The 27,440-nt window shown below is 37.5% G+C and overlaps 1 protein-coding gene and 1 long non-coding RNA gene across 2 annotated transcripts in view; both read right to left on the reverse strand.

Annotated features, from left to right (window-relative positions):
• Positions 1–27,440, reverse strand: part of LOC147847018 (uncharacterized) — a 919,394-nt gene that overhangs the window by 279,857 nt on the left and 612,097 nt on the right. The window lies entirely within an intron of this gene.
• Positions 1,907–26,964, reverse strand: il15 (interleukin 15). Its single transcript, NM_001039565.2, has 6 exons — positions 26,703–26,964; positions 15,566–15,660; positions 5,738–5,843; positions 5,610–5,654; positions 4,285–4,413; positions 1,907–2,333 (listed from the first exon to the last, which is right to left on the reverse strand). Exons 1-6 carry the CDS (start codon positions 26,775–26,777, stop codon positions 2,202–2,204), a joined length of 582 nt encoding a protein of 193 aa, NP_001034654.2. The 5' UTR covers positions 26,778–26,964; the 3' UTR covers positions 1,907–2,201.

Genomic DNA, 27,440 nt, shown 5'->3' on the forward strand with positions numbered 1-27,440 from the left:
TCGGTTTCATTTTCACTGCTAAGAGCGGTTCACCTCCTGCACGGCTCCCAAAAGATTCCTCTGTGCCGCAAACTGAATTTTCTTTTACAACTTTATTAACTGTTATTCACAGCCTGTGCAGGTTCTGTTCACTAAAGTAGACTCTCTGTGGTAACAGCTGACGGTCAGCTCACGTCACGTTGGATTTTGCAGTCGCAACGTAAAACAATGTAAAGACTTGTGCGGCCACCATTGCTTCTCTCCTGAACTTGAAAATATGATTGACAGAATCGTAGAAATGCTGGATTAAGAACGTCTAGGGCAGTGATCACCAAACTTGTTCCTGGAGGGCCGGTGTCCGGCAGATTTTATCTCCAACCCTAATCAAACACACCTGAACAAGCCAATCAAGGTTTTACTTGGTATACTTGAAACATCCAGCCAGGTGTGTTGAGGCAAGATCGAGCTAAACCCTGCAGGAACATCGGCCCTCCTGGACCAGGATTAGTGACCCCTGGTCTAGGGGGTCGAATCGAGATCAGTACGATTTATCATTTGGGAACAGAATGATGTAGTGACGAGTGTTTCCCAAAACCGGTAGCATGATACTCTAAACAGGGTGGAGTAAGTTATTACTTTGTGAGGAGCCCAAAATTTTCTTTCTGCAATATATATCGTTTTACAAGCACACGCATTAAAAAAAAAAATCCAATATTAGTTTTGGTAAAAACGACCACCTCTTCCTCGGTCATCTTTCCATCGAGCAAGTTTCTTGTGTTAGCACAATGATTGGTTGGCGACGTAATCGACCAGAGCAAGAGGTGGCATTAACGCACCAAAAAGTTTGTTGTCGACCTCAGAAAAACGGTATGAAGGAGAAATCGTACATTCTCATCATCGTATGGATTTACTTTCATTGTCTAACTTTCGCTTTAGCCAGAGGAGTCTGTTGGTGCCCTGAATTTCACAAATCGATAACTTTGTGAGTCATAATATATCATTGGAAATAAAAGGGTCTGTTTTTATTTCTGTACACTTACGATAAGGGCAAAAACCATTTGCTTTTATAAAATACAGAAAGGCTAGGTTGCATACCTGCAGATGCCTCCTCCGGTTACTCATTGAAGCCTTTGATTTCAAAAGTATTTTAACAGCTGCAATTTTTGCACTGAACTGTTGTATTTCTGTCTGTCTCGGATTTCAGGATGAAATGATTTTAAATTTCCAGCAATAAAATGCTTTTATTTTACTTGCCATGGTGGCAACTCTCAGACTGGATGTAGTAGCCTAATGCTTTCAGCGGCGGAGAATTAAGGTAACTGGTAGACGTGGTGCGCCGCAATAAAACCGGAAAACCAATCAAAAGCATCAGAATAGCACCGCTTTAATAAATGGCCTTAGCAGAAGGCATCGTGCATATCAAAAACAGGCACAGCAACAGATTAATATTACTCAACATATTCCAGATTTTTAAAGAACATTTAGATGTAACCCCATTTGTAATCTTTAACATGTTCATAAGAAACTGTAATTTAATTACACTTTTTTCTCATAAACTATAACGAATTACTGTTACTTTTATTTTGTAATTAAATGACGTAACACCCTGACATGTAACTAGTTACCCTCCATCACTGCAAACAATGTAGAAAGGGTTTCGCTATTTAGTTGAACACTTTAGTCAATAGGTCAACTGAGACGCAGCACGAGTCATTGAATTGCCTTCGACCAATCAGGAACCGGAACTGTCGGTTTTATAATTAGTAATGTCAACATGAACTAGTGGATCTTAAAGCACATGAACTTTTCTCAGGAAATTCCTCCTCAAGCAACAATAAACAATAGAAGCCAACAGCCAATGCATAAAAACCAAAACATGCACTCTCTGGGATCCAGTTCACCTCAACAGCACATCAACACATAACTATTTCTGTTAATAAAAATGCTTTAATGTAACAATACATAAAAAACAACATAAAAAAACATATTTCACAAGTGGAAGTATTTGTTCATCTGTACATTTTGAAGGACATTCACAGAACAATCAGTCACGAAACCCCATTGCTTTTGTTACAAAAATATATCATTCTTACAGTATTAACAGTCACGCGTTCAGAGAAGAAATATAAATATTAATAGTACAAAATAAAAGACACCAGCTTAATTTAGGATGATAATAGTTAAGTGAGCTTATTATTTATGTTATCTGTGAAATTGTGGTTTCAATCACACGTTGCATTGTTTTTTTTTCCGCAGTTATCTATAAGTTTTTGTAGAAAGTTCCTCATCCTGTCAAAAAACAAAGTGGAGTTGGTGAGCTCTTGCAGTTCACAAGGATGTCGCGCTGAGCAATTCTGTGGAAACACAAATTCTTCATTAATATAGTTGTCGTTCATGATTAGACATAATAGAAAATTAGAAATGCATCATTCAGAATTGAAGAATCAGCTCACATCACATGCATGGCTGTTGAATTGAAATGGCGGGACGAGTAATTAAAAAAATAATAAAAATTACACAACTTAATTCCAATTAGAAATTCAAAACAATTATTTAAACTTACAAATCCTTTTTCAATGTTTCCCAAATGATGTTTAACAGAGCAAGGAAATTTTCATGGTATGTCTGATAATATTTTTTCTCCTTTCTAATAACTGATGTATTTTATCTTTGCCGTGATGACAGTAAATTATATTTGACTATATATTTTTCAAGACACTTCTATACAGCTTAAAGTGACATTTAAAGGCTTAACTAGGTTAATTAGCCATGTTATTGTATAAAGATGGTTTGTTCTGTAGACTATTGAAAAATATTCAAAGGGGGTAATCATTTTGACCTTAAAATGGTGTTTAAAAAATTAAAAACGGCTTTTATTCAAGCCGAAATAAAACAAATAAGACTTTCTCCAGAAGAAAATTATTATCAGACATACTGTGAAAATTTCCTTGCTCTGTTAAATATAATTTGGGAAATATTTAAAAAAGAAAAAAAAAATCAAAGGGGGCTAATAATTCTGACTTCAACTGTATATAACGATTCTTTGTTAGTTTAAGTTCTTTAATTGTTTATTAGTGTCTATGTCATTACTATATTACACAAACACACAAATACATATATATGTGTATATATAGTTTAAAAATAATTTATTGCTTAAATTAATAATATTTAACCTTTATCTTTAAATGTCCAGTAAAAAAGCAAATAATAGGTGTTTTTTATGTTAATATAATTTCCTTTTTTCTTAACTGTGTAGTTAAATGTAGATTTTTTTTTGTTGTTTAGTTAATGTTTTACTTTAACGTTTTAGGATTTACTTTAATTCAGCTTTATTTGTATAGCGCTTTTACAATGTAGATTGTGTCAAAGCAGCTTCACATAAATGGTCATAGTAACTGGAACAGTGTTGTTCAGTTTTTAGTGTTTAAGTTCAGTTCAGTTTAGCTCAGTTCAGTGTGATAAAGGTACATTTTAGTTTCGATAAAATTACACTGATATGCACTGTTTTATAATGTCATTTCAAGCAACGATTATTAAAGGTTTCCAAAATAGCCCACATGTTGTGTGAATAAATAGGTTTCAAGAGTTCACACTTAGCTGATGATTGATTATAATGCTTGTTTGACATGCTGTCCAGGGAGAGAGCCCTGAGCTTATAAGATCCTCGAGCCTGGGGCCCCCTCCCGTTTGCAGGGTGAGAGGGGAGTTTGAGCTCAGGTAGATCTCGAGATCTCCCCTGCTGTAGTAGCTAATGAACAGATAGTGATTGCTCTTAAGAGATAACTACTTACTAGGAGCATGTCTATGGTGCCGATTTGGATTATTCAATTAACTTAAGATGCATATATTTGGACGGTGAGAGGAACCTGGGGGAAACCCACACAAGCACGGGTAGAACATATAAACTCCGCACAAAAACGTCGACTGGCATGGTAAGGACTAGAACCAGTGATTTTCTTGCTGTGAGGCAACAGTGCTAAGCACTGGGCCACCGTGCCACCCATATAGAAATGGAGGAGGAGTAGGGGTGGAAGGGGGGATTCTTCAAAATGAAGATGGCTGTGGTATGGAACTGAGGGTATTTATAGTGCCTTAGGAATCTTCTGATTGGTGAATCATTAATTGAATAATGCGGGACCGGCTGTGTTCAATCATAAGCATGTGATCCTCTTGAAATTATTTTATAAATAAACTTCACTTATAGTCAGTGAAAAAATTAGACGTGTTATTATAAACATTTACAATTCAGTCGTATCAGTTCTGAACGATGCACAATCCTGATACACGCTTCATGCCTTGACTTACGTTTTGGCTGTAGTGCTGTAAGGTTCTTTCTACCATCACCACCCCTGGTGAGTCTTCTCCTGAGCCTTCTTCATACAAAACAACTTTCATTTCCAGTAGAAAACAGTCAAAAAACCTAAATGTGCAATTCTGCAGACAAGCAAAGAGCAAGTGTTTCAGTTTTATACAGAAATGTTGTGCAGTGTTACTAAAGTTCATTCAAAACAATAATAGAGCAGAGCAATGAGACTTTCATACAATTTGACTATTACACTGTATAGACAACAAGAATTTCATTTAGTGTAACACTAGTTTGTATGCTAAAACATTTTAGAGTATTTTGACAAATTAAAATGATTTATGGATCACAGTTTGGCATGAAATACTCCTGATTTTACTTTTCCGTTATCCTTCAAACCTCTACAGTAGGTTTTACTCAAATTTCAGTGATGCATTTTTAACTTTTAAAATACAGAATTGAATAAGCCTCATATCATCTTTACATAAAGATGATGAAATCATGTTGTTAATTAAACATTCAGGCAGACACTTTACATACACTTAATATGCTTTATGTATTTAATAAAATCACTTTTGTTCATTTAATTCAATGGTCCCCAACCACCGGGCGTGGAACAATTGGTACCGGGCCACATAAGAAATCATACATTTTTTCTGTCCCCCCCCCCCCCGACTTGGTTTCTTCCACTCACCCCCGCCATCTCACGTAAAATGGACTATGCCAAAATCCAACACGGAGCGGGAAGAACGATAGAATATAGCTCAGTGGTGGTTGTTGATAGTTTAAAGTTATAAAACAGGTATTATAGAGTCCAAATCAGCAGAGCATTTAAGGATTGTGCATATATGTGTGCGTGCATCTCTTAGTAAGTACTCAAAATCATTGCAATGTGTATCTGTATGGAGTTTCACATAATCATACTCATTAGGGCTGTGACATGCCAATGCATACATTTAATTCGGCTATACGGTTGTATTATTGTTAATATGTTCGTCAGTTGAAATGTTTGGCACAGATGTTTTGTATTTGATGCATATAAACCTTGATTGAAACATTATCAGACCGCTATAGTGCAACTAGCGCATGCGCACTGAGTTGTTCATGATTAACCTGAATGCACGAGCGCAGCAGCTGTGTTCACGTGAAGCCCCGCCACACCGGTCCATGGTAAAATTGACAACCGTTGACCAGTCCGCGGTGATAAAAAGGTTGGGGAGCACTGATTTAATTCATTCAGACACAAAAATGGCACCTCTAGTATTTGACCCAAGTGAAAATTGTATTAACATCAAATCATTTGATGAAGTTATTTAAGTGGTCTTACGTGAATATCGTCTATCTTTGGCGTGTACAAGTGTGCTGTAGAGCTCTAAAAGAGAAAAGGTTTGGAAATGATTATTCTATATGAGTTTTGGTCGAACAGTGCGTCATAATATCACATTTCACACTTACTGTGAATAATTTCTTATGGTTCTCTAGTATAGTCAAGAGGTCTTCCAGTCCCTGTTCTGGATGTCCTGCTTGACCTTCAGTCAAGGGCAACAGAGCACTTAGACAGCTGAACACACACAAAATAAATGGCACAACATCACATCAGTTCGTGTACAGTGGTTTAGTAATCCAGCAACACACAAGCTATTATCTGCACATTATCTCCATTACACCTCCATTTGAAAAGCCACACTGTCTGTCTGTGAATACAGCTAATATTGCAGTAACCCAGCAGGCACACTGATGTCAACACTACATCAAAAATGATGCCAAATGTAAATCGATTTGATGTCAAAGCCTTGACATCCACACATTAGCTACGTTTCCATTTACCTATTTTATGTGCATTTTGGATATGCACATAAAAAACGGTTGATGGAAACACCAAGATGTGCATCAATTTTGAAAATGCGCATAACTAAGTTGGATAAACGTTTTATTCGATGAGAAAAAATGTGCATAAACTGCGATGGAAACACTTCATTCATTCGTTCATTTTCTTGTCGGCTTAGTCCCTTTATTAATTCGGGGTCGCCACAGCGGAATGAACCGCCAACTTATCCAGCAAGTTTTATGCAGCGGATGCCCTTCCTGCCACAACCTGTCTCTGGGAAACATCCACACACACATTCATACACTACGGACAATTTAGCCTACCCAATTCACCTGTACCGCATGTCTTTGGACTGTGGGGGAAATCGGAGCACCCGGAGGAAACCCACGCAAAGGCAGGGAGAACATGCAAACTCCACACAGAAACACCAACTGAGCCGAGGCTCGACCCAGCGACCTTCTTGCTGTGAGGCGACAGCACTATCTACTGCGCCACTGCCTCGCCTGGAAACACTTTTACCGCACAAATTCCAGTGTGCGCATTAAAAAAGGTCCTGTGATTTTTGTTATAAGAGATCATGTGATGATAAAAATGAGTGTGAATGGACAAACCAGCAGGCTGAGCACACTGTAAACCATCTGAAATGTTGTTTTGGTCATTCTAAAACTCCTTAACCATTTCAGTATTAGTATTAGTATCAGTATTATATTATTAATGACCTCCACAGTCAAGAGCGTCCACGTCTCACGCCTTCAAACTCCACCGCACGTTCACTGCGTATCAGGATTGCCTTCTGAGACACAAGTCATTTATTAAATGAAGAAAAGATTCACGCAGCTTCTCCTACCACTGCAAATTCCATTTTTACTGTTGATATTTGGCGCCAGTTAATCAGGAAGTGACGATTTTGTTCGCTTTTGACTCGTTGGATGGAAACGCTGCTTTATTCGCACGTCTTTTATGCGATACTCCAGTTTTGTGCATAAAGTTGATTCCCATTTTTGGATGGAAACATAGCTAATGATGCGCTTTTGACCACAAAAATAACAACACAACATTATTATAATATAAGAAAAGTTTTGTACATCTAAACACTTTAATTACAAATGATATAAATGTCACAACAAATGGTATAAATGTCTAAACAACATCAGTATATGACTTGCTCAAAAGTGACTATTAATATAGTAACACTAGCTGTGTTAAGCTGTTGTGTGAAAACAAAATCCCATTTGCGATCATGCTCATGCACTAACATTTGAGAAAGACCTATAAAATTTAAAGAATAAAACCCCATCAATGTATATTGTTTGCTTTCATAATGTCCAGGTCCATTCTAATAGGCTTCATCACTTAGTCACGGCTTTTGGATGTTGTTAGCAAAATGAGCAACCTGCTCCATAACACCTGTTCAGGACTTGCAAAATCCGGTAGTCTGATGTCCCGGGGTTTATGTTTTACCGTTGGGCTACTAAAATCTATCTCCATCTTAGTGGGAGAAAAAATACATTTCAATGCCTTTACATTCACTCAAAAATTTATTAATTCTGTGTGTGCTGTACTGCTGATAAGTGCTGCAATAAATCCACTTTTTAAATTGTGAAAAGCCACAATATAAACAAGTAATCTTAAATAACGCAGTGTTTCAATTAGGCATGGGACGATAACCATGTTCAAGGTATACCGCGGTTTGGAAAAGTCAAGGTTTTAAAACCGCCAAAATATTCTGTAATACCATTCCTAAGGTATGTGTACGATTTTTTATTGACTTTTTTTGTTGTTTTTTTTAGGAAAACAGTATCTTCAGCAGAAAAATATATCCAAAGATGCCGTTTTAAATGTGTGTTTTAGAAACTAATGAAGACAGCAGAAGTCAAGGATTCATTTGAATTATTTAGTCTGACATGTTTCCTGCTTCATAATATTTTAAATGTTTTCCTAATTTAAATATATTGTGTAGAAAGGGGAAAAAGTTTTGTTTTTTACCCAGATATTTAAAAAGAATATTTTAGAGCAGTAATCTTGATACCGTGATATTTATTTACATGGTTATCATACCGTCAGAATGTTATACCGGCCCATGCCTAGTTTTAATCAGCACACAGCACTGAAGCACACAAATACTTATCACACAGTGACGAAAAGATTCAGATACAGAAATAGCCTGTGCCAGGCTTTAAATTTAATAATCATACGTGTAAATTTGACGTGCATCAATACCAGCAGCATAACATTAAACTGAACTGCGTGGTTATGAAGGATAGAATACAGTTATTGACAGTTAAAGTTGATGGTTTGTCTACTTTTCACGATTATTTAACAGGATCAAATAATTGTCATTCAGCTTGTAAAATGTTAAAGTTAAACATTTTAAAGGGATAGTTAAAGAGCAGTTACCCAAAAATGATAATGCGCCAACTACTCACTTACTTGATTCAAACCGGTTTTAGTTTTTTATTTTCTTTTTATTGAACACAGATATTTTGAAGCGTTTTATGCTTTTCTTTAATATATTTTTTTTTGTGTGTGTGTTCACTAAAAAAGAGAAAGAAACACAAACTGGTTTGAATTGTACAGCATGAGTAAATAATGACAGAATTTTAAGTGGGAGCAAATCTTTTTGCGGCATGGTAGCCTCGACTATAAATATCACCTCTGTTATTTGATCACTTTTCAAAGCTCATGTTTTCCACCCTTTTCATTGTAAGCAAACCTCAAAGGCTAAAAACAGCTTTGTTTCAATTAGATAGCAGTGCTGTTTGCTCCAGTCTTGCCTCATTAACTCTTAAAGACCTAGACAGCGTCTCAAGGCTAAAAATATTCATTCAATTTCCTTCAGCTTAGTCCCTTCTTTATCCAGGGCACCACAGCAGAATGAACCACCAATTATTCTAGCTTATGTTTTACACAGCAGATGCCCTTCCAGCCGCAACCCAGTACTGGGAAACACCCATACACCCATTCTCTCTCTCACACACACAAACACACAAACACACACACACTCATACACTACAGCCACTACAGCTTATTCTCTTAATGAATTCTGGGTGTTTTTTGAGAATGAACTATTTTGAGAATGAATTATTTTTTTTAGAATAATACAGTCAGAATTACTTCATCTCATCTTTTTTTTTGTTCTTTTTCAAATATTTCCAATTTATGTTTAACAGAGCAAAGACATTTCACAGTATTTTTATATAATATTTTTCCTCTGGATTAAGTCTTTTTTTTAGTTTGGCTGGAATAAAAACTGTAAAATGTGGTTAATATTATTACAATGGTCAATATTAGAATATGGTCAATATTATTAGCCCCCTTACATATTTTATTTTTTCTTCAGATGTCTACAGAACACCACAATAACTTGTCTAGTTATCTTAGTTAAGCCTTTAAATTGCACTTAAAGTCAATTACTAATCTTCCAAATAACTAGAAGAGCAGTAGGTACTGTCGTTATTGTGATAAGGAATTAAATTAGTTATTGGAAATTGGTTATTCAAACTATTATGCTTAAAATATCTTCTTTAAGTTAAATAGCACTTGGGAAATGTTTTTAAAAGATTTACATTTTACAATATGGCTAGTAATGTAGTCTTCAACTGTATATGACACTTGACACTGTAAGATAAAATAAGAATAAGAGTGCTGTCGGCGCAATAGCCAAGTGGTTAGCGTGCCGACATATGGTGCAGTAGCACGTCGGGGCGGCGCGAGTTCGAATCCCAGCTCGACGATATTTCCCTACCCTACCCCCTCTTTCTCTCTCCCACTTCGCTTCCTGTCTCAACACTGTCCTATCTAATAATAAAGGCAAAAAGGCCAAAAATAAATCTAAAAAAAAAAATAAGAATAAGAGTGCTGAAAAACGGCAGGCCAGTCGTGTACAAAAAAGCTGTAGGTCTCTAAGGGTTAATGATGTGCAGACACACTCAGCTAATGCACACTTCAGGGATTCAACCGCACATAAAAGCACATTTCAACTGCACTTTAGCAATCCCAGATGTGCGATGGTGACCACTATTGATTTATTTATTGTACTGTAACTTTAAAGGGACATGTGGTTTAGCTCTCTCATGAGCTGTAACTCAACAATTATAAACTCAACAACTATAATCCATGCACATGATGTATGTACAGGCTAAAATACTCGTTTAGCTTCTATACAGACGAGGTGAAGATATTATTATTTATACCGTGTATTGTTTAAATTGACTATCCTTTTGGTTATGTTGGTGGCTGTTTTCGTTCATTGGCCTTCATTAAAACCAAATTTTTTGATTGCCACAACAGCATATAATAGTGCATTCTTTCGAGTCAATGCTTACTTTCATGATTTTTTCACTGTTGAAGAGGTTAAAAAACTGAAGGAGTAAAACAGCAGACAATATTGTGTGAATCAATTGACTTACTATGTTTACTGTTCTGAGAGCTGAGCTGCTTATTTAGGTTTTCTCAGTGGCATTTGCGCACTGTTGAAATGTCTTTCTTACACACACACACACACACACACACACATGCACACTATACTCTATAACTCCATATATGGGAAACCGTAACTCCACTAAACTATTTTTGCACAACAACTGATAATCAACAGTAATAAATCAGCAACAAGAATGCATGATTATATGCAGTCGTGGCTTTGCAATCCAAAAAAAAATCATTATAATGAATGTCAATATGGCAAAAACAGCCACTAACATAACAACTAAACCAACATAACAATAAAAAAATGACTGAAACAGCACAATTTTGGGGGGTTTTATTTGAAACAAATGTTTAATTAACCTTATATCTTCATCTTGTACCAACACAAATTGAACACAGCGTTTTATTTTACAATATAGTCAATTTGCCTGGAGTGAATTGAGGTTTTGAAAAATGTCAAAGCATTTTCCCAAAATATGTGTCAAAATAAGATTTTTCACCTAAAATTTTTCCACTTGCTGAAAACACAGAGAACGTTGTGGCCAAATTAAGCCTCAAAATCCCCCCAGAGGGGATGAAAACATCCCCAACAGCACACAAGGGTTAAAGCATACTGTACAACACTGCTCACTATATAAGTTGCCTATAATCATTTACTAAAGAGACCTTGATGGCATAGTGCAAGCGAAATGTTTGAGTGCAAGAGTTATCACTTTTAAAGCACCGTTATAAAGTCTCATGTTTAAATTTATCTGACGCATTAATGCTTTCAATAACCAGATTATTGTGGGTTTATTACATGTTGCACAGGTGTCAATTCCAGTTCCTGGAGCGCCGCAGCTCTGCACAATTTAGTTCCAACCCTGCTCTAACACGCTTACCTATAAGTTTTAAACAAGCCTGAAGGACTCAATTAGTTTGATCAAGTGTGTTTAATTAGAGTTGGAGCAAAACTGTGCAGAGCTGCGGCCCTCCAGGAGCTGGAATAGACACCTGTGACATAGAGGTTAGCACTGCAGGCTGTGGAGACATTCATATTAGGGCTGCACAATATAGCGTCTTAGCATTGATATCCCAATGTGCACATCCGCAATCGTCACATCGCAGGATTTGCAATGTTCGTTTTAGGGTTTGGCGATGTCGACCAATTTGGCATATAACAATGTCTAATGTGAAATATTGCGATGGATGATGGCATCGTCGTCATAGGCGTCGGTGAATTAATTATTCATGAACATTTAATTCATTCATAATGAATAAATTATTTGTAGCCTACCGTTTCAACTACCTGACCCGCATGGTCTTTGTTTTACCCATAAACAAATCATAAATAAATAAAGATAAGTTGTACACAAATTACCACCTGTCAATCCCTTTTTACACGGGACTCTGGCATGAATAGGCAGAGTGATCTGGCCGTTATAATGCCGTTGACAAACTTGGTTGGTACAAAAGGTGCACAACCAACAGGAACCAACCAACAGTATCTGAGGTTTGTGCTAAAATTACTAAGTACAGGCTTGAAACTGAAACATTGAAGCAGTGTATCTGCGCTGAGACTTGTTACCTGATAGATTCAAAAGACAGAAGAGTCATTAGATAGAGACAAGATTAATTGAATATCATGTTTATCAACTATAGTGAGACACGATCCAGTGGTACATCCTTGATCAATTGTCCGACGTGCACTGCTCAAAACATCCGGTGAGCTGGTACTCGTATAGTGTCGAAGGATTGCTTTTCAGAAATGCTAGATGTAACGCCAGAGTGGATGTGGATCGTTTTCGTTCTGAAATGATATTTTAAAACTAAGCTGTATTAGTGTAAGCAGGACCTGAGTGTGTATTTTTCGCAAGCGGGTTTGCGACGGGAGCGGGGTGGAGCATCGTAATGCCGGCTCAGCATCAAGATGTCTATTGGCCATGGGCGATAAACGATGGCATCGTCTATCAGCCAAACTCAGTTATGGTTCAGTTATGGTTACAGTTAAAATACAGTCGAAATGTTTTCATTAGTTAATCTTTGACATTTTGATGAACCATTCCCTGCCCTAAAGAATCAGTCCAATCAATCTAATTGAATCAATTGTTTATAAACAGCTCTTTAAGTCATCTGGTGAAGTTGTTTATATATTGTAATTTTTATGGCAGAAAAACAAAATATCACAATGTCAGATTTTTCCAGTGTTGTGCAGCCCTAATTCATATTGTTGTATTTGTAAATTCTTAATGTCTAGGTTAGATGTTATGTGTTTTTTTATTTTATTTTTTTTAAGATTTGGATCTTGAGTCTGTAATAAAGTTTGAATAAATGAATATAAAAAGTCCAATTAGACCACTCTCTGTTTTACTTTTGAAGTGCGAGTAAATATAGATCAGTATATGATGAAGAGATGTTTAAAAGTATTCGTCATAAATGTCAGGGTGGGGGCAGGTTTACATTTTAGATAAATGATTCATACAACGACACATAGCCAAAACAAATGCTTTCTATTCCTGCTGTTTCAAGAATTGATTTACACTTCATGGAGATTCTAACCAACAATGCATTTACTGGTTGTTAGTAAAATTGCTGGTCAATTTAGCTTTTTTAACACAAAATAGCAAGTTGTACACTGAATTAAATATATTTTGAAGTTACAATTTCAGATTCAGTGTTTTGCAATTATTTGTGAAATTTACCACCAATACTGAGTGAAAAGTAAATTACATGCCGTTTTTGTCACTATAAGATTATTAAGGGCTCTGTTAACGATATAGGCACACAGTGTAAATGAAGGGTGCAAAAGCATTAAGAGTGTCTCAATCCACTAGTTTAAGGACTGAAAAACACTCGGCGCCACAGTGCATGGTCTAACAAGGTTGAGCTTATTCTCTTAATGATTTCTGGCTGTGTTTTGAGAATAAACCAATCAGAGTCTCACCTCCTATTCATTTTAAGAGTCAGTTGCATAGCGCCATGGCGCATTTTGCAATTTACAAGGCGTACTTTGTAAGTGAATAATCTGAATGCTTCACTACAGTGAGCAAACACATAAATGAACAATAATAACAAAGTGTGTTCAAACAACTATGAGATATATCCAAACACACGTGCTATTCCTATGCCCCATACAATCCAAAACCTGACAGGTGGTGGACAAATCTAAGCTTGTTTTTAATAAAACAAATACAAATTTGCATATAATAAATAATATTAATTGTAATAATAATATTATACAAAAGAAAATTGCCATGAATAAACTAAAAAAGCCCCCCGAGATGAAAGCAATGAGGTACTGTTTTTTATATTTATGTAGAAAGTAGTAATTTTTGTAATATTTTATTCCTTTAATTCTTTTTCATTTATTTGTGTATTGCTGAACATCCTGCATTTTTCAAGCAATGTGTAAGCCATGTGCTGAACTAACGCACTCTGCCCTGGACTTTAGACCTGCTTTCGGCTGGTCTATTACACAGTCTATTTTAGTTTCTCAAAATAGACACCAATAGGCCACTGTCTAGCTGGTGTATTTGCATACAGCGATCTGATTGGCTGACGCTTCTGTCGGCGCTTGAAAAGTTGAGCTAGTCCCAACTTCTGCAGCGAGCAATGCCTCTGAAGCGGCGCCAACGGATCCACATTGCAGTTCGGCAACGCCTGACGCAACCCATTCAAAGTGACGCTGATGCCCCGTGTGAATGGGGCGTAACACTTCTTTTCTAGACCGGAACACCCATGAGTCCATAAAGTGGCATAAATGGATTTGCTATTTAAACAATGTGGCTGAAAACAGGAATATTAGGGGTGCATTGGTCTGAAAATAGCAACACATCAGGGCAAACACGTCTTGCGCCTTATTGTGCCGGGTGTATGATAGGGCCCTAAGTATCTGTTTTCAATGCTTTAATATATGTCTTTTCTGCTGATTCTGCTGTTCTGTTAAAACGCCAAACAAAGCAGTTTAGAAAACACAGAAATATCAGTTGGTATAGCAAAATGTCATATTTGCTTGTCGTTTATTAGTAGTAACTTAAATAATTGGATTTAAGATGAAAATGGGTCAAGCATCTACTTTAATGACTGTACAGGTTTTGATTATACACTCACATTATAATATATTGTCATTCTGTGTCACAAACAAATTATAAACCATACAGAAATTATATAATCATTATAAAATTATTAATCAGCTAGTTTTTAATAATTGAATACAATGAAACCTAGTATGAATATGTAATCTGTTATATATTTTAATAAGTAAAGCTAAGAGTGTTTAGTTTTTCACATAAATAAAATTACCTTGTTACTATTGTCTGTTACTCTGAAGGACAAGCGGCCATTGTTTCATCTATTCTTTAAATGTTGTACACAAAGGTTATTAAGCACATTGCACATATCCATGCTGTCTATGTATATAAAAAAATCACCTTTTCAGACTTAATATTTCAACCCTAAAATAGATTACACTGGTGTTCTGGTTGACGTATAACTATATATTTAAAGGGCCAGTTCAGCCTTAAAATGAAAATGTCCTCATTATTTACTCCCACTCAAGTGGTTGTCAACTTTTATAATGTTATCAATACATCACACAGGAATAAATATTGAAAAGTGCTGGACAAAACAGTCATTAACATCCAAACAAACTACAAAGCAGTCTTAAGTTGTCAGTGTTATTCCAGCATTGTTCAGTATTTCTTCCATTGTGTTCAACAGAAGAAAGAAAAACAAGTGGAGGATGAGGAAATGATGACAGAACTTTCATTTTCAGGTGAACTATTCCTTTAAATACAGATGTTTAGTATGCGGGTTACTGTTTAGGGATATGTACTCATGCATAATTAATGTCATTACTACATTAAACATGTAACAATCATGCCGTAAAACACCCCAAAATATGATGTTTACTAGCAATGTATGACTACCAACTGATTGAATAAATGCAACACTAAATATCTGGTTAATTTTAGCATCTCTGTCTCTCTCTGCCTGATTAACACAGCAATCATCAAAATGAAATATGCAGTCTAGTTTCTTAGATATACCTCAGAATTAAGATAGAATTCCAAACCTCTGAGTTCCAATGACATTCCATGTGATTCTCAAAGCACAGAGTGTTACAAGCACATCTTCCAGTTCTCTGCAAGAAATCACACACACACACACACACACACACAGCTTTAATACAGAGAAGACCGGAAACATTGAAAAAAGCCCACAGAAAAGAGAAGCGACTCTCCCAGCTCTTAGTGAAAATCTGCCTCAATTTCCAGGAAACAAAGCGTACAATCTTTGCACACCACAACACACTGAGCGACACCACTAAACAAACACCCGTGTCATTGAGTAGAATGATGGAGAGTTTCTGCAGCCTAAAAATCAAGCAGTATTATTGTCTGTTATGTGCTTATTATGGTCTTTTTTTCATGAGACCCCTATTTTTACATTCAAAACCTTTAATGACCCCATAAAAGAACCTAGCAGACAAGAATGCTTTTTAATAATTTAAAAACTACTTAAAGATGAATAATATTATAAGCAGTTTTATTTTAAAAATTGTAAACAAAGTTAAACAACATTGTCTGATATTTAGTAATTTCCTTCGATATTGTTTTTCAGACTGCATTGGGGTTTTCTTTAGTTTTGGGGGAGTGGGGGTTCATTTAATATTTCAGAAATTTTACATATGCGACTTCAAAATATATTAAGGAGCATTTATGCAAATTGCAAAAACATTGTTGTGTGCGACCAGTTTTTACTGCAAAATGTTCACCACATGCGCGGATTCGGGAGACATTCACGCTGAATGCATCTCTGCACGGGAAACGCAGCGTTCAGGAATGGTTTAAAACAGTTGTCATGTCAACTTGCTGCAGTAAACAAAGCCAATTCCATAATGCTTGCCCCGCCTTCGCGCTCTTTTTATTGGCCCGCCACTGCTCTAGCACTGAAATATCAGCTGTCAATCACTCAGTCAATGCATTCTGGCTTGGGATGACAGAGAGAGCTAACACCGCGAAAAACTGTAAAGCGCTGAAGATGAGAATGAAAAGAACAATGACAGATTTTGTTTTAGATATCATGGCATCTAAAGTTACAAATAATGACACATCTTAGTAGTGATCATGTGCTGAATGTTAATCCACCATCTACACTTTTATCCACACGAAGAGTGGATAAAAGACTTCCATTTGCTTCAAGTCCGCTATGAAAAGTCTGTGGGATGGAATTTTCAGGTAACTGTTTGCCCCCTCTAGCACGAGAGCTTCTGTTTAATCCTTTATAATCGCCAAATGCTGTCCGCTGTGCAAGTGGCAGCTATATGTAAAATTGAACACCACGTACACCATCGCAAACGGGCTTGCACTGAGTAAACTAATATCACTACTCATAAAAAGACCGGTATTGCTATTAACATGACGTATGCATAAAATAAGGTACAGTATATGTCAAAAGCATCAGTGCAATATCAGACAGCACCCGTGAGAACAGCACAGTTATACCGTTAACAGATTCATTCATGTCAAGCAGTGCGTGCTGGGCTGGTGAGCGCTCCGTGTACCTTTTGCTCACTCAGTTGTTATAAAAATCTATTTTCTTCTAATAACGGGATTTCGTTGAGGCATATTTTCCTCACGCTGGCACATATATTTTTTTGCTTGTTAGTTTGATTAGTGTTGATTTCAAATGCAATAAAATATGTTTGTATAAATCTTGTAGTAACGGTGCTTATAAGTGCGACTAAATTTTGGCTGATGCGCCTAAATGTTTAAAGTTAGGAGCACCGGTGCTACCAAGCAAAAAGGTTCATTTCGAGCCCGGAGACAGTGTTGCCAGATTGGGCGTTTTCCAGATTGGGGTTTTGAAAATTTTAGAGATTAGAGATTTTTGTATTCCACTCATTTAACAAAACACGACTGAGTGCTCCTACTCTAGCGCAAACTTAAAATATTAAAATCTGACTCCCCTTTACGTGCACGCTCATCACACATCACCTGCAGGTAAACTCACAGCGGTTTATCATTACACTTAAGTGTTGTCTAATTGACAAGCAGCGCCTAATTACGTTCAAAAGAATTTAATAAATAGTGAGGAATGTTTCATTTTTGGGTGAACTGTCCCTTTAAGAACACAATTTACCCTCTGTTCAAGACACATTTTACCGATGCATGTGTTGTCTATGATCAAACCAACAATTGTTATGATACTAAAACACTATGCTTTATGGAGGTACATGATTCATGAATTTAAGCACTGACAAAAGTGCACAATACATGAAATGCAGAGTCATTTCTAATTTATGCAGTTCGGATCCAAAAGCAATATTTACTTTGAACCAATGTCATCAAATCCCTTAGATCTCAATTATCCTGTGATTTAGGGTTGTTGATGCTCTTGCTGAGCCAATTAAACTTAATCACTTAATGTGAATGACCTGAATGGTCTGTTAACCATTCATTGCAGTTCAAACCAAACAACTTTAATAACGTTTACTGATTTTATGAACTGGTGGAGTGAGACTGAGCTCAAAAATATATTTACTGTTATTTCACTCTGATTTTAAAAGGATAGTTCACCCAAAAATATTAATAGTTTACTCACTATTTACTCACACTTAAGTGGTTTCGATACTTTAAAAGCAACCTTTGACCTCCATATAGTAAAAACAAATACTATGGAAGTTAATGGTTACAGGTTTTCAGCATTCATCAAAAAGTATCTCTTTAAATAACAAACATTACTGTTATTAAAATGCTGCAAATGCCCTAAAAAAGAGTGCTGATGGAAACCTCTGAATTTATTCTTCTCGAAATCTTCATGGTAATTGAGGATTAAAGTCTTTCTCTTTACTAAAAACACTTTGGATTGCACTTCCTGTCAACACTTACTTTCTGAATTCAATCATGTGCAAAGCATGCTGAGAATTATACACCACCTGACAAAAGTCTTGTCACCAATCCAAGTTTTAGGAACAACAAATAATAACTTGACTTCATGTTGATCATTCGGCATCAGAAGTGGCTTATATCAAAGGCAAAGGCCTCTACTGTGGATTACACTTATTTTACCAGAATATAATATGATCATGCCTTGATTTTTTTTATTATTTCATTAGCACAGTAAGGTCTGACTTTGCTTAGATAAAAGTGCCATCACTTAACAGAAATAAAGTCCAGTATGGAATATAAAGTCCTGCTGCAGTGGAGACAGACTGAATATCGTGTCTGACTCCATCATGAGCTTGGAGGACTGCATCCATACATCTCTGCAATGACTCAAATCACTGATTAATAAACTCATCTGGAATGGCAGAGAAAGCGTTCTTGCAGGACACCCAGAGTTTACCAAGATTCTTTGGCTTCATCTTCAATGCCTCCTCCTTCATCTTACCCCAGACATGCTCAATAATGTTCATGCCCGGTGACTGGGTTGACCAATCCTGGAGCACCTTGACCTTCTTTGCTTTCAGGAGCTTTGATATAGAGGCTGAAGTATGAGAAGGAGCGCTATCCTGCTGGAGAATTCACCCTCTCCCCTGGTTTGTAATGTAAAGGGCAGCACAAATGTCTTGATACCTCAGGCTGTTGATGTTGCCATCCACTCTGCAGATCTCTCGCACACCCCCATACTGAATGTAACCCCAAACCATGATTTTTCCTTCACCAAACTTGACTGATTTCTGTGAGAATCTTGGGTCCATGCAGGCTCCAGTATGTCTTCTGCAGTGTTTGTGATGATTGTGATGCAGCTCAACAGATGATTCATCAGAAAAATCCACCTTCTGCCACTTTTACAAATGATCAACTAGAAGTCAAGTTATTATTTGTTGCTCTTAAAACTGGGACCTTTTATCAAGAAGTACATTACCCATGCAATTAGTTATCACAAAAAATATTAATGTTGTCCTGAATTAAGTTAACATATAATAAGATTTAATAATGATCTAATCAATTGTTTTTAAAGAAGTCAAGAACTGTGTTTTCATCTCATTTATCCAAGCAATTTGAACAAGTGATGCAGCAACGTTATTTTTAGTGCACAGAAAGAGAAGTGGCTCTCCCAGTTGTTGGTAAGAAAATGCTTGATTTCCAGGAAACAGAGCGTGCAGTGTGTGAAACTAAAACACTCAACAATCAATTACACAAGAGCTTTAATCTAATCTTAAACCATGTGCATGACTTTCAGGTCTATACAGATGGTAAAAATCTGTCTCGGGAATGTTGTTGTGCTAATGAACAGGTGTGCAGACGTATTAACTAAAATAATTACTCAATTTGTTACTAATAATAAACTTTTTTTTCCTCTTTACATAGTGACTATTACAAATATGATACTAATGCTTTTAAACAGTGAACATCTGTCTTGTTGTTGATCTATTTTAGTATTAACAGTGTTATTACTGTACATATGTTAGTTTTTTTAATCCGTTCCACTTGTCCAAGAACAAATAAAGTCATAGATGAGAGCCTGTTTTGGTGTCTACAGTGTACAACGGTCATCAGATACAAGCCGAATACATAAAAGTGTGTCATTTTAATGTTTCAGATATCTTTTATGAAAACTGATTTCTAGAAATGCACTTGCAAACCTCCCGACTATACTTTATTATGTGTCTGTGTGTATGTTGGTTGTGTCCCAATTTTGCCTCATTGTTCAAGTATGTCTTATATTGAAATAATCTGAGGACTTCTGACCTGAATTGGCAGTATGTTGGAGGTCATTCACAGTAACAGCTTGAGTCATTTATTATCATAAAAACTGATTTAACAGTGTATGACATCAACAAACGTGTCTTGAAGATCACGTGGTGCTGCAGCTCAGTGACTTCATTGCAGTTGTTCATGGTGTTGCAGCTTACCAAAGCACATTCTTCAGTTGTCAGAAAATAGGCAGATCATGTGATTAACCTTAATGGTCAAGCCAAGTGTGCCGCAAGCCTACGTTCGAGTGAAGGTTTCGGCCGTTAGATCGCCCCCTGGGGGCTGGCTGCAGTACAAGTCATAAAGCCCGCCTCCTCCGTGTTAATGAAGGAGACTTGAGCCCAAAAAAAAAAACAAATATTACACTTGCAATAAAATGTCCCGAAAGATAGTCGTGGTCGATTAAGGCACTGGTTATTGTGCTGAAATAGGTGCAGATCTTCATTTTTGTAAACAGTTTGTTTTTAGCAGTAATTTAATGCTGGGCGTGTCATCGTGATTGACAGCTGTGATTGACAGTTTCTCAAAGCGCGGCGTCTGAGCTTCGGCAGGAGACTGAAGTAGACTGAAATGTTATTATTCGATTTCTGTGTTATTTTACCATGACAAAATGAGTTCAGCAGTAAACTATAGTTTCTGACATACATGATCCTGGTGGAACACTGTTTATTCGCTAAGTTCAGGGCTTTTTTCGGGCTTTATTAGTTTGCTGATACACGCCTAGCCACCCAGATAGCAAAACACAGTTCCGGCTAGATTCTCGCCTGCCGGAGACTTGAGACTTATCTCTTAGAGCTCAGACTGACTAATGTTACCTCTGCTGGACCTACTCCGGATGCCTGGAATCACTGCCCGATTCCAGTCCGAGTCAATCGAGCCAGATGCGGCGGCCGAGCGAGCAGGCGCTGCCGCATGCGAGCCGGAATCAGCCCGCGACGCCGTGAGTAAGTTATGCGCTGCGGCCTGGAGCTGGCGCGATTGAATATATAAAACCCTCATATTTGTTAACGTTATTACATCCATTTGTGTTGATATGACAGCAAACGCATGCTGAGAAGTTCGGGGGGCGTGGTTGATTTTACATAAAGCGTTTGATTGGAAGCTCGACTCTGCTCATTTTCGCGGCTCCTCCTCTGGCTCCATCAGACAGTCCTTCTGCGCATGTCTGGCTCCAATTTCAGCAGTCTTTTGCGACAGTTTGTGCCCGTCAAGCAGGCGTTTTGCCCTCAAGGCGTTCAATGGGAAAAAGGGCTGTCGCGTCGTCCATATTTTTTACAGTCATTGGGTCAAGCTCAATATTTTACAGCATATATATGGCTGCTTAATAACCTAATATATAAGCTAAAGTAGTTTCCTCATTCAGTTTAATGAATGACAGTATAGCCGGACTTCCATTCTATAAAGCAAATATTTTCAAAGTTTGCAAAAAAAAAAGTAAATAAATAAATAAAGGTAAATTAGGTGCGTTTCCATCAAGTTTTTAAAGTGGATAACTGTTGTATTGGTAACCAAGCAACCAACTGTAAACAAGCCAAGCATAATGAAGACAGCTGATTGGTCAAGTGGGAGTAATGTGCGTTAGATCAGAACTTATCCAGCAAATGCATTTCTATCTCCCATTTTTTGGATTTTTGTACAAATGAGTGGATTTTTATTCTAACTTCGTCACTCATTTCTCATGCAGAACTTCCAAATGTGCATTAACACGGGGGGATGGAACCCTTTTACTGCTACTGCCATTTTAGCATCTTTTTAACATTTCTAATAAATGAGGAATGTTTAGCACTGATAAATATGTTAATAATAACTTATTTTAATGCATTTCTGTAGTGTTCTTTGATTTATGCCATTGATGCATTAATGCAGGGATTCTCAACCAGTGGGCCGTGGCCCACTAGTGGGCCTCAGCGATCCTGCAGGTGGGCCGCAAGAATTAAATTAGCCTAACTCTAAATATTCTGATATCATTTTTGGATTTCATCATTAATGTTCTATATTAAAAGGATCAAATTAATGCACTTTCTCCTGTTCTCTGATTGATTACTTCAAAAACAGCCTCATGATCGCGTCTTCAACTAACAAGTCTGATTATTCACAAACTATGCGTAAAGTGAAAGTCAAAGTCTCTCTTTGTGGTTTTTGTGTGAACTATTTAATATATCCGCATAGTTGTCCAAATAAATGTCCTGTTAGTGTTTTAGAACGGCCCATTCGGGAGTATCATGAGGCTCAACGGAAAATAAACTTGCATATGAGCTTCAGACGCACTCTGGCGGAGCTGTTTACTGTTCCTGTCAGCGATCTCCCAATAATATCCAGCTGCAAACTCAACCGCCATCAGATCCACACAATCCAACAGATTTAGGGTGTTTCACTGTATTTTACATCTGTCTGTATATTTTTGAACAGTAGATATTTAATAGTAGATATTCAGTCAGTCCAGTTTAAAGCGGAAGATAGTCTTTTGCAGTCTCCCTGTTGACCTGTGGTTCTCTTTGAATATATACTGTTTTAATATATTATATAGTTTTAGTTTTATATATAATTAAATGAAAATAAAATTATATTTTTTCATAAAATGCTAATAATAAAAAAGAAGACACAACAAATGTATAACATGTATACTTGTTAATAAATAAAGAATCAAATGAGCATTTTAAACAAACCTTTTAGAGAAAATGTCAGACAGGTGGGCTTTCGGAGAAAGAAGTGGGCCCCGAAGTGAAAAAGGTTGAGAGCCCCTGCATTAATGTATAATTAATTAAAACATTGTGGAGTATGGCAAAAGTTGGCATTTCTGTGTGGAGTTTGCATGTTCTCCCTGTGTTGGCATGGGTTTCCTCTGGGTGCTCCGGTTTTCCCCACAGTCCAAACACAGGCGCTATAGGAGAATTGAAAAAACTAAATTGGCCGTAGTGTGTGTGTGAATGAGTATGAGGGCCTACTCACACTATGCTATCCGAACCGTGCCCGTTTCCCGGATCGTTTGAGAAGTGTAAAGCAGGTCGCACACCAGAAGCGCCGCTCGGCGCCGCGACACAGCGCGTACATGACAAATTAAAGTATCGCACACCAGACGCGCACATTCAAATGATATTTAACATGAAACTAATCAGATGGCGCTCTGTGGCGCGGCTGAAAAATGAACTGCGTCCTGAGCCGTCGCCGGGCGCCGCCGACAGCCGCCGACTTGCGGCGCCGGTGTGTGTATCCTGATAGAAACCTATGTTTAGAATTCTAAAATACATAGCGCTACGTGGCGCTGCGCGGTGCACCGCCGAGCGGCGCTTCTGGTGTGCTACCTGCTTAAGTGCTCGGAATCTGGCTCAGGTGGGGTTTACTCGGCCGGCCCTGGCCCAGTTGGAAGAGGTGTGCCACAGTGCGATTCACTTGGGCTTTGGCACGTTACGCTTAAATGTAATGTAATGTGTATTTATATAGCGCATTTATTGTGTATGGCCATACAGCCAAAGCGCTTCACAATCATGGGGGGGGGTCTCTCCACACCACCACCAGTGTGCAGCATCCACTTGGATGATGCGACGGCAGACACAGGACAATGGCACCAGTGCGCTCACCACACACCAGCTATTGGTGGAGTGGAGAGACAGTGAAAGAGCCCATTCGGTGGATGGGGATGATTAGGAGGCCATGATCGTAAGGGCCGATAGAGGGACTTTGGCCAGGACACCGGGGTTACACCCCTGCTCTTTCACAAGAAGTGCCATGGGATTTTTAATGACCACAGAGAGTCAGGACTTCGGTTTAACGTCTCATCCGAAAGACGACGCCCACTGACAGTGTAGTGTCCCTTTCACTTTTACTGGGGCATTAGGACTCACACAGAGCACAGGTTGAGAGCCCCCTGGTGGCCTCACTAACACCACTTCCACAGCAACCTAGTGTTCCCTAGTGGTCTCCCATCCAGGTACTAACCAGGCTCAGCCCTGCTTGGCTTCAGTGAGTAACCGGTCTTGGGCTGCAGGGTGATATGGTGTGAGTGCAAAGCGCACCAGAACATGAAACCAAAGACGAGACGTGACTTTTAAGGGACTGTTTCTGTCGATTTATCAATCATTCTTACAATTCCATGAACACAAACTGTCGTAGGTTATTAAAGACGCAAACCCCTCACTGCACCACAGCTGCGCCTTCAGCAAACCTCCTGATTCCTGCAGCAGGAGGACTATGGTTGTTTATGAGCGTCAAAAGTGGCTGATCGGTTTGGCAAAATATTTGACTGCGTGTCACCGCATCCCAAACCACTAAAACAAAATAAAGAAATGTCCACTGTGCTGAGCGAGAGCGCTTCTTAAACTGAACAGCGAATCATCGATGATGTAAGCATGCCCAGGCGCAAATGCAATGCGAGTGCGGGCCGTCAGGGGAGACGGGAGGGGGGACAAGCGTGCTTCGTCTCGGTTCAAGGCAACTGTACATAGTGTGAGCACGCTCTGAGTTTCCCAGTACTGGGTTGCAGCTGGAAGGGTATTCTCTGTGTAAAACTAGCTGGATAAGTTGGCGGTTAATTTCGCTGTGGTGACCCTTGATTAATAAAGGGACTAAGCTGAAGGATAATAAATGAAAGAGTTATTGAGTATGGCAAATGTCACTGTATCTGGACAGAGAATCTTCTTTCTGCGTCATCCGAGAGGCCTCTAAGGGCATTCTCCACCCTAAATACATCCAGATGATCCCATTTAGGTTTGTAACAGAATTACGAACCTCCTTTTGTTCTGTTTCCCTACTTAATTTGTTTGGGTTAAATTTATTCCACCCAAATCAATTACATTTCATATCATCTTTTGAGTTAGGTTTGTTGATATGTTGTCTATTACAAGAATTGTGTTTCAGCTCATTTTAAACAAGCAGCAGTAATTATTTTCTGAGTGTTGTAAGCAGCTGGATACTAGATAATGTAAATAACACATGTTATTTGTTTGAAAATTATTAGAAATTATGTCTAATAAATGCTGGAAATGTAAACAGGAGATTGGTACATGCTTTCATGCATTATGGCAATGTACAAACATTCAACCCTTTTGGGAATCTGTGTTAAAACAATTAGGTAGATGTCTGGGATTTAATATCCCTCTCTCACCCAGGATTTGCCTTTTAGGTGACAAAACTGAGGTTCCACATATTACAAATGATGAGTTCTCCCTTATAACTATGGCCAAAACTAAAGCAGCATGTATAATGCTGAGGTTTTGGAAAGATATTCAGTGCCCTACACTTTATGGATGGGATCCATGATTGAGAATGTATCATATGAGTAAATGTTGGCCAAAATAAATGGTGATTACAAGGAAATAGATACAGTTGAAGTCAGAATTATTCAGCCCCCTTTGAATTTTTTTTCTTTTTTAAATATTTCCCAAATGATGTTTAACAGAGCAAAGAAATTTTCACAGTATGTCTGATAATATTTTTTTCTTCTGGAGAAAGTCTTATTTGTTTTATTTCGGCTAGAATAAAAGCAGTTGTTAATTTTTTTAAAGCCATTTTAAAGTCAAAATTATTAGCCCCTTTAAGCTATATATATTTTTTCGATAGTCCATAGAACAAACCATCATTATAACAACAACTTGCTTAATTATTAGTTAATTATTAATTATTAATTAGAAATGTGTTGAAAAAAATAACCGAGGGCTTATAATTCAGAAGGGGTTAATAATTCTGACTTCAACTGTATATGGGAGATTTTCATTTCCTCACTTGAAATATGAATGCGTCTATCCTTTTATGCTCCGTACTATTATTTTTAGTGTATATATATATATATATATATATATATATATATATATATATATATATTTTTTTTTTTTTTTTTTTTTTGCTGGTTGTCGAACACATTTATAAATTGTGAAGACCTTGTTTACATTTTATAGATTTGTATGGGATTGTATGTTATATAAAAAAAGGCTTATTAAAATTTAATTTAAATAATGAGGATCGTCCAAAATCATCGTCGTTTTGTAATTGAGCTGATTCAACAACATGACGTGCAATATAAAAGCGTGCGCGTGCACCTGTACAGTTGATTTATTAGTTAACTTTCAGACTAAGTGCTGTTGCATTTGTGCAATTCATCATCGTCGTGTGTGCTTTAAATGATCCTTAACGCCTTAAGTGCACAACGTGCTCACTTAGTCCAATGCCAATACTTGCAAAACACTCGAGCATAAATAATATTTACATAGTAAAATGCTTAACATATTTGCGTAGCATGAATACGCAAAGTATATACACACTCGAATGATTTAAATATGCATTTTAAACACAACTTGTTGGCTTTTTGCTGTTTAAACATGCCTAGTTCATATATACAGTCTGTCAGTCATCATATAGCTACAGTAGCTCGTGCATGATTACAACAGTGATAAATATAGCTCTTTAGTACTTCTATTATTCAATGCACGTTTAACAGTGAGAGTAATAAGAAGAGAGAGCAGCAGTGAGTGTGCATTTATTTCCCTACCATTGATTTTAGTTTGGCCGGCTTATTAATCCACAATCCTGCGATGAAGACGAGAAAGAGGGTCACTGAAATCATCGAAGCGAGATTGTTGGTAGGCCAACCACAACAGCAGCGTGAAGTTCACATGTTCTCCCTATGCAAAAGTCATTGAAGTCTGTCATGGAGATGGTATATATGATATCCTATTGATCGCTGCTATTAATCCATGTGTGTGCACTGTAGGCTTCTTCCTCTGTTTCTCCTAATACGCAGATCAGATATCAACTGAAAACACTCTCACACACACACACCGCCCACGCAGGAGCTTTACGCGCGTAATATGTAATAACTCAACAGCAACATGTTGTTTTGGGCTGCAAAACCCGCTGTAATTAATAAAAACGTCGACAAAAAATGTAAGTGAAGCGTGGCTGTTGAAGCAGGGACATAGGTTATAAGTCCACTGACGTGACGAGAGCTCGAGATAAGATCATTTAATAACTTCTGATAACATCGTTAAGAAATAATTATTTAGAGGATGATTGCTCGATTTAAAACTAAATGCGCATTATATTTGGACACACTTTATTAAAACATCGTAGAGTCTTGACGGATCATCTTGAAATTTGGAAAAGCAGTATATTCTGGATAGAGCGGGTCCCCCCCTCAGGGCGCTCCCATGTTGACATCACGTGACTATAAGCTAATACAGTATACATGCTGAAATAACAATAGAATGATGTACATCAATTCAACTAC

This window comes from Danio rerio, chromosome 1 (assembly GCF_052040795.2).
Source record: "Danio rerio strain M-AB ecotype USA chromosome 1, GRCz13ab, whole genome shotgun sequence".
NCBI lineage: Eukaryota > Metazoa > Chordata > Actinopteri > Cypriniformes > Danionidae > Danio > Danio rerio.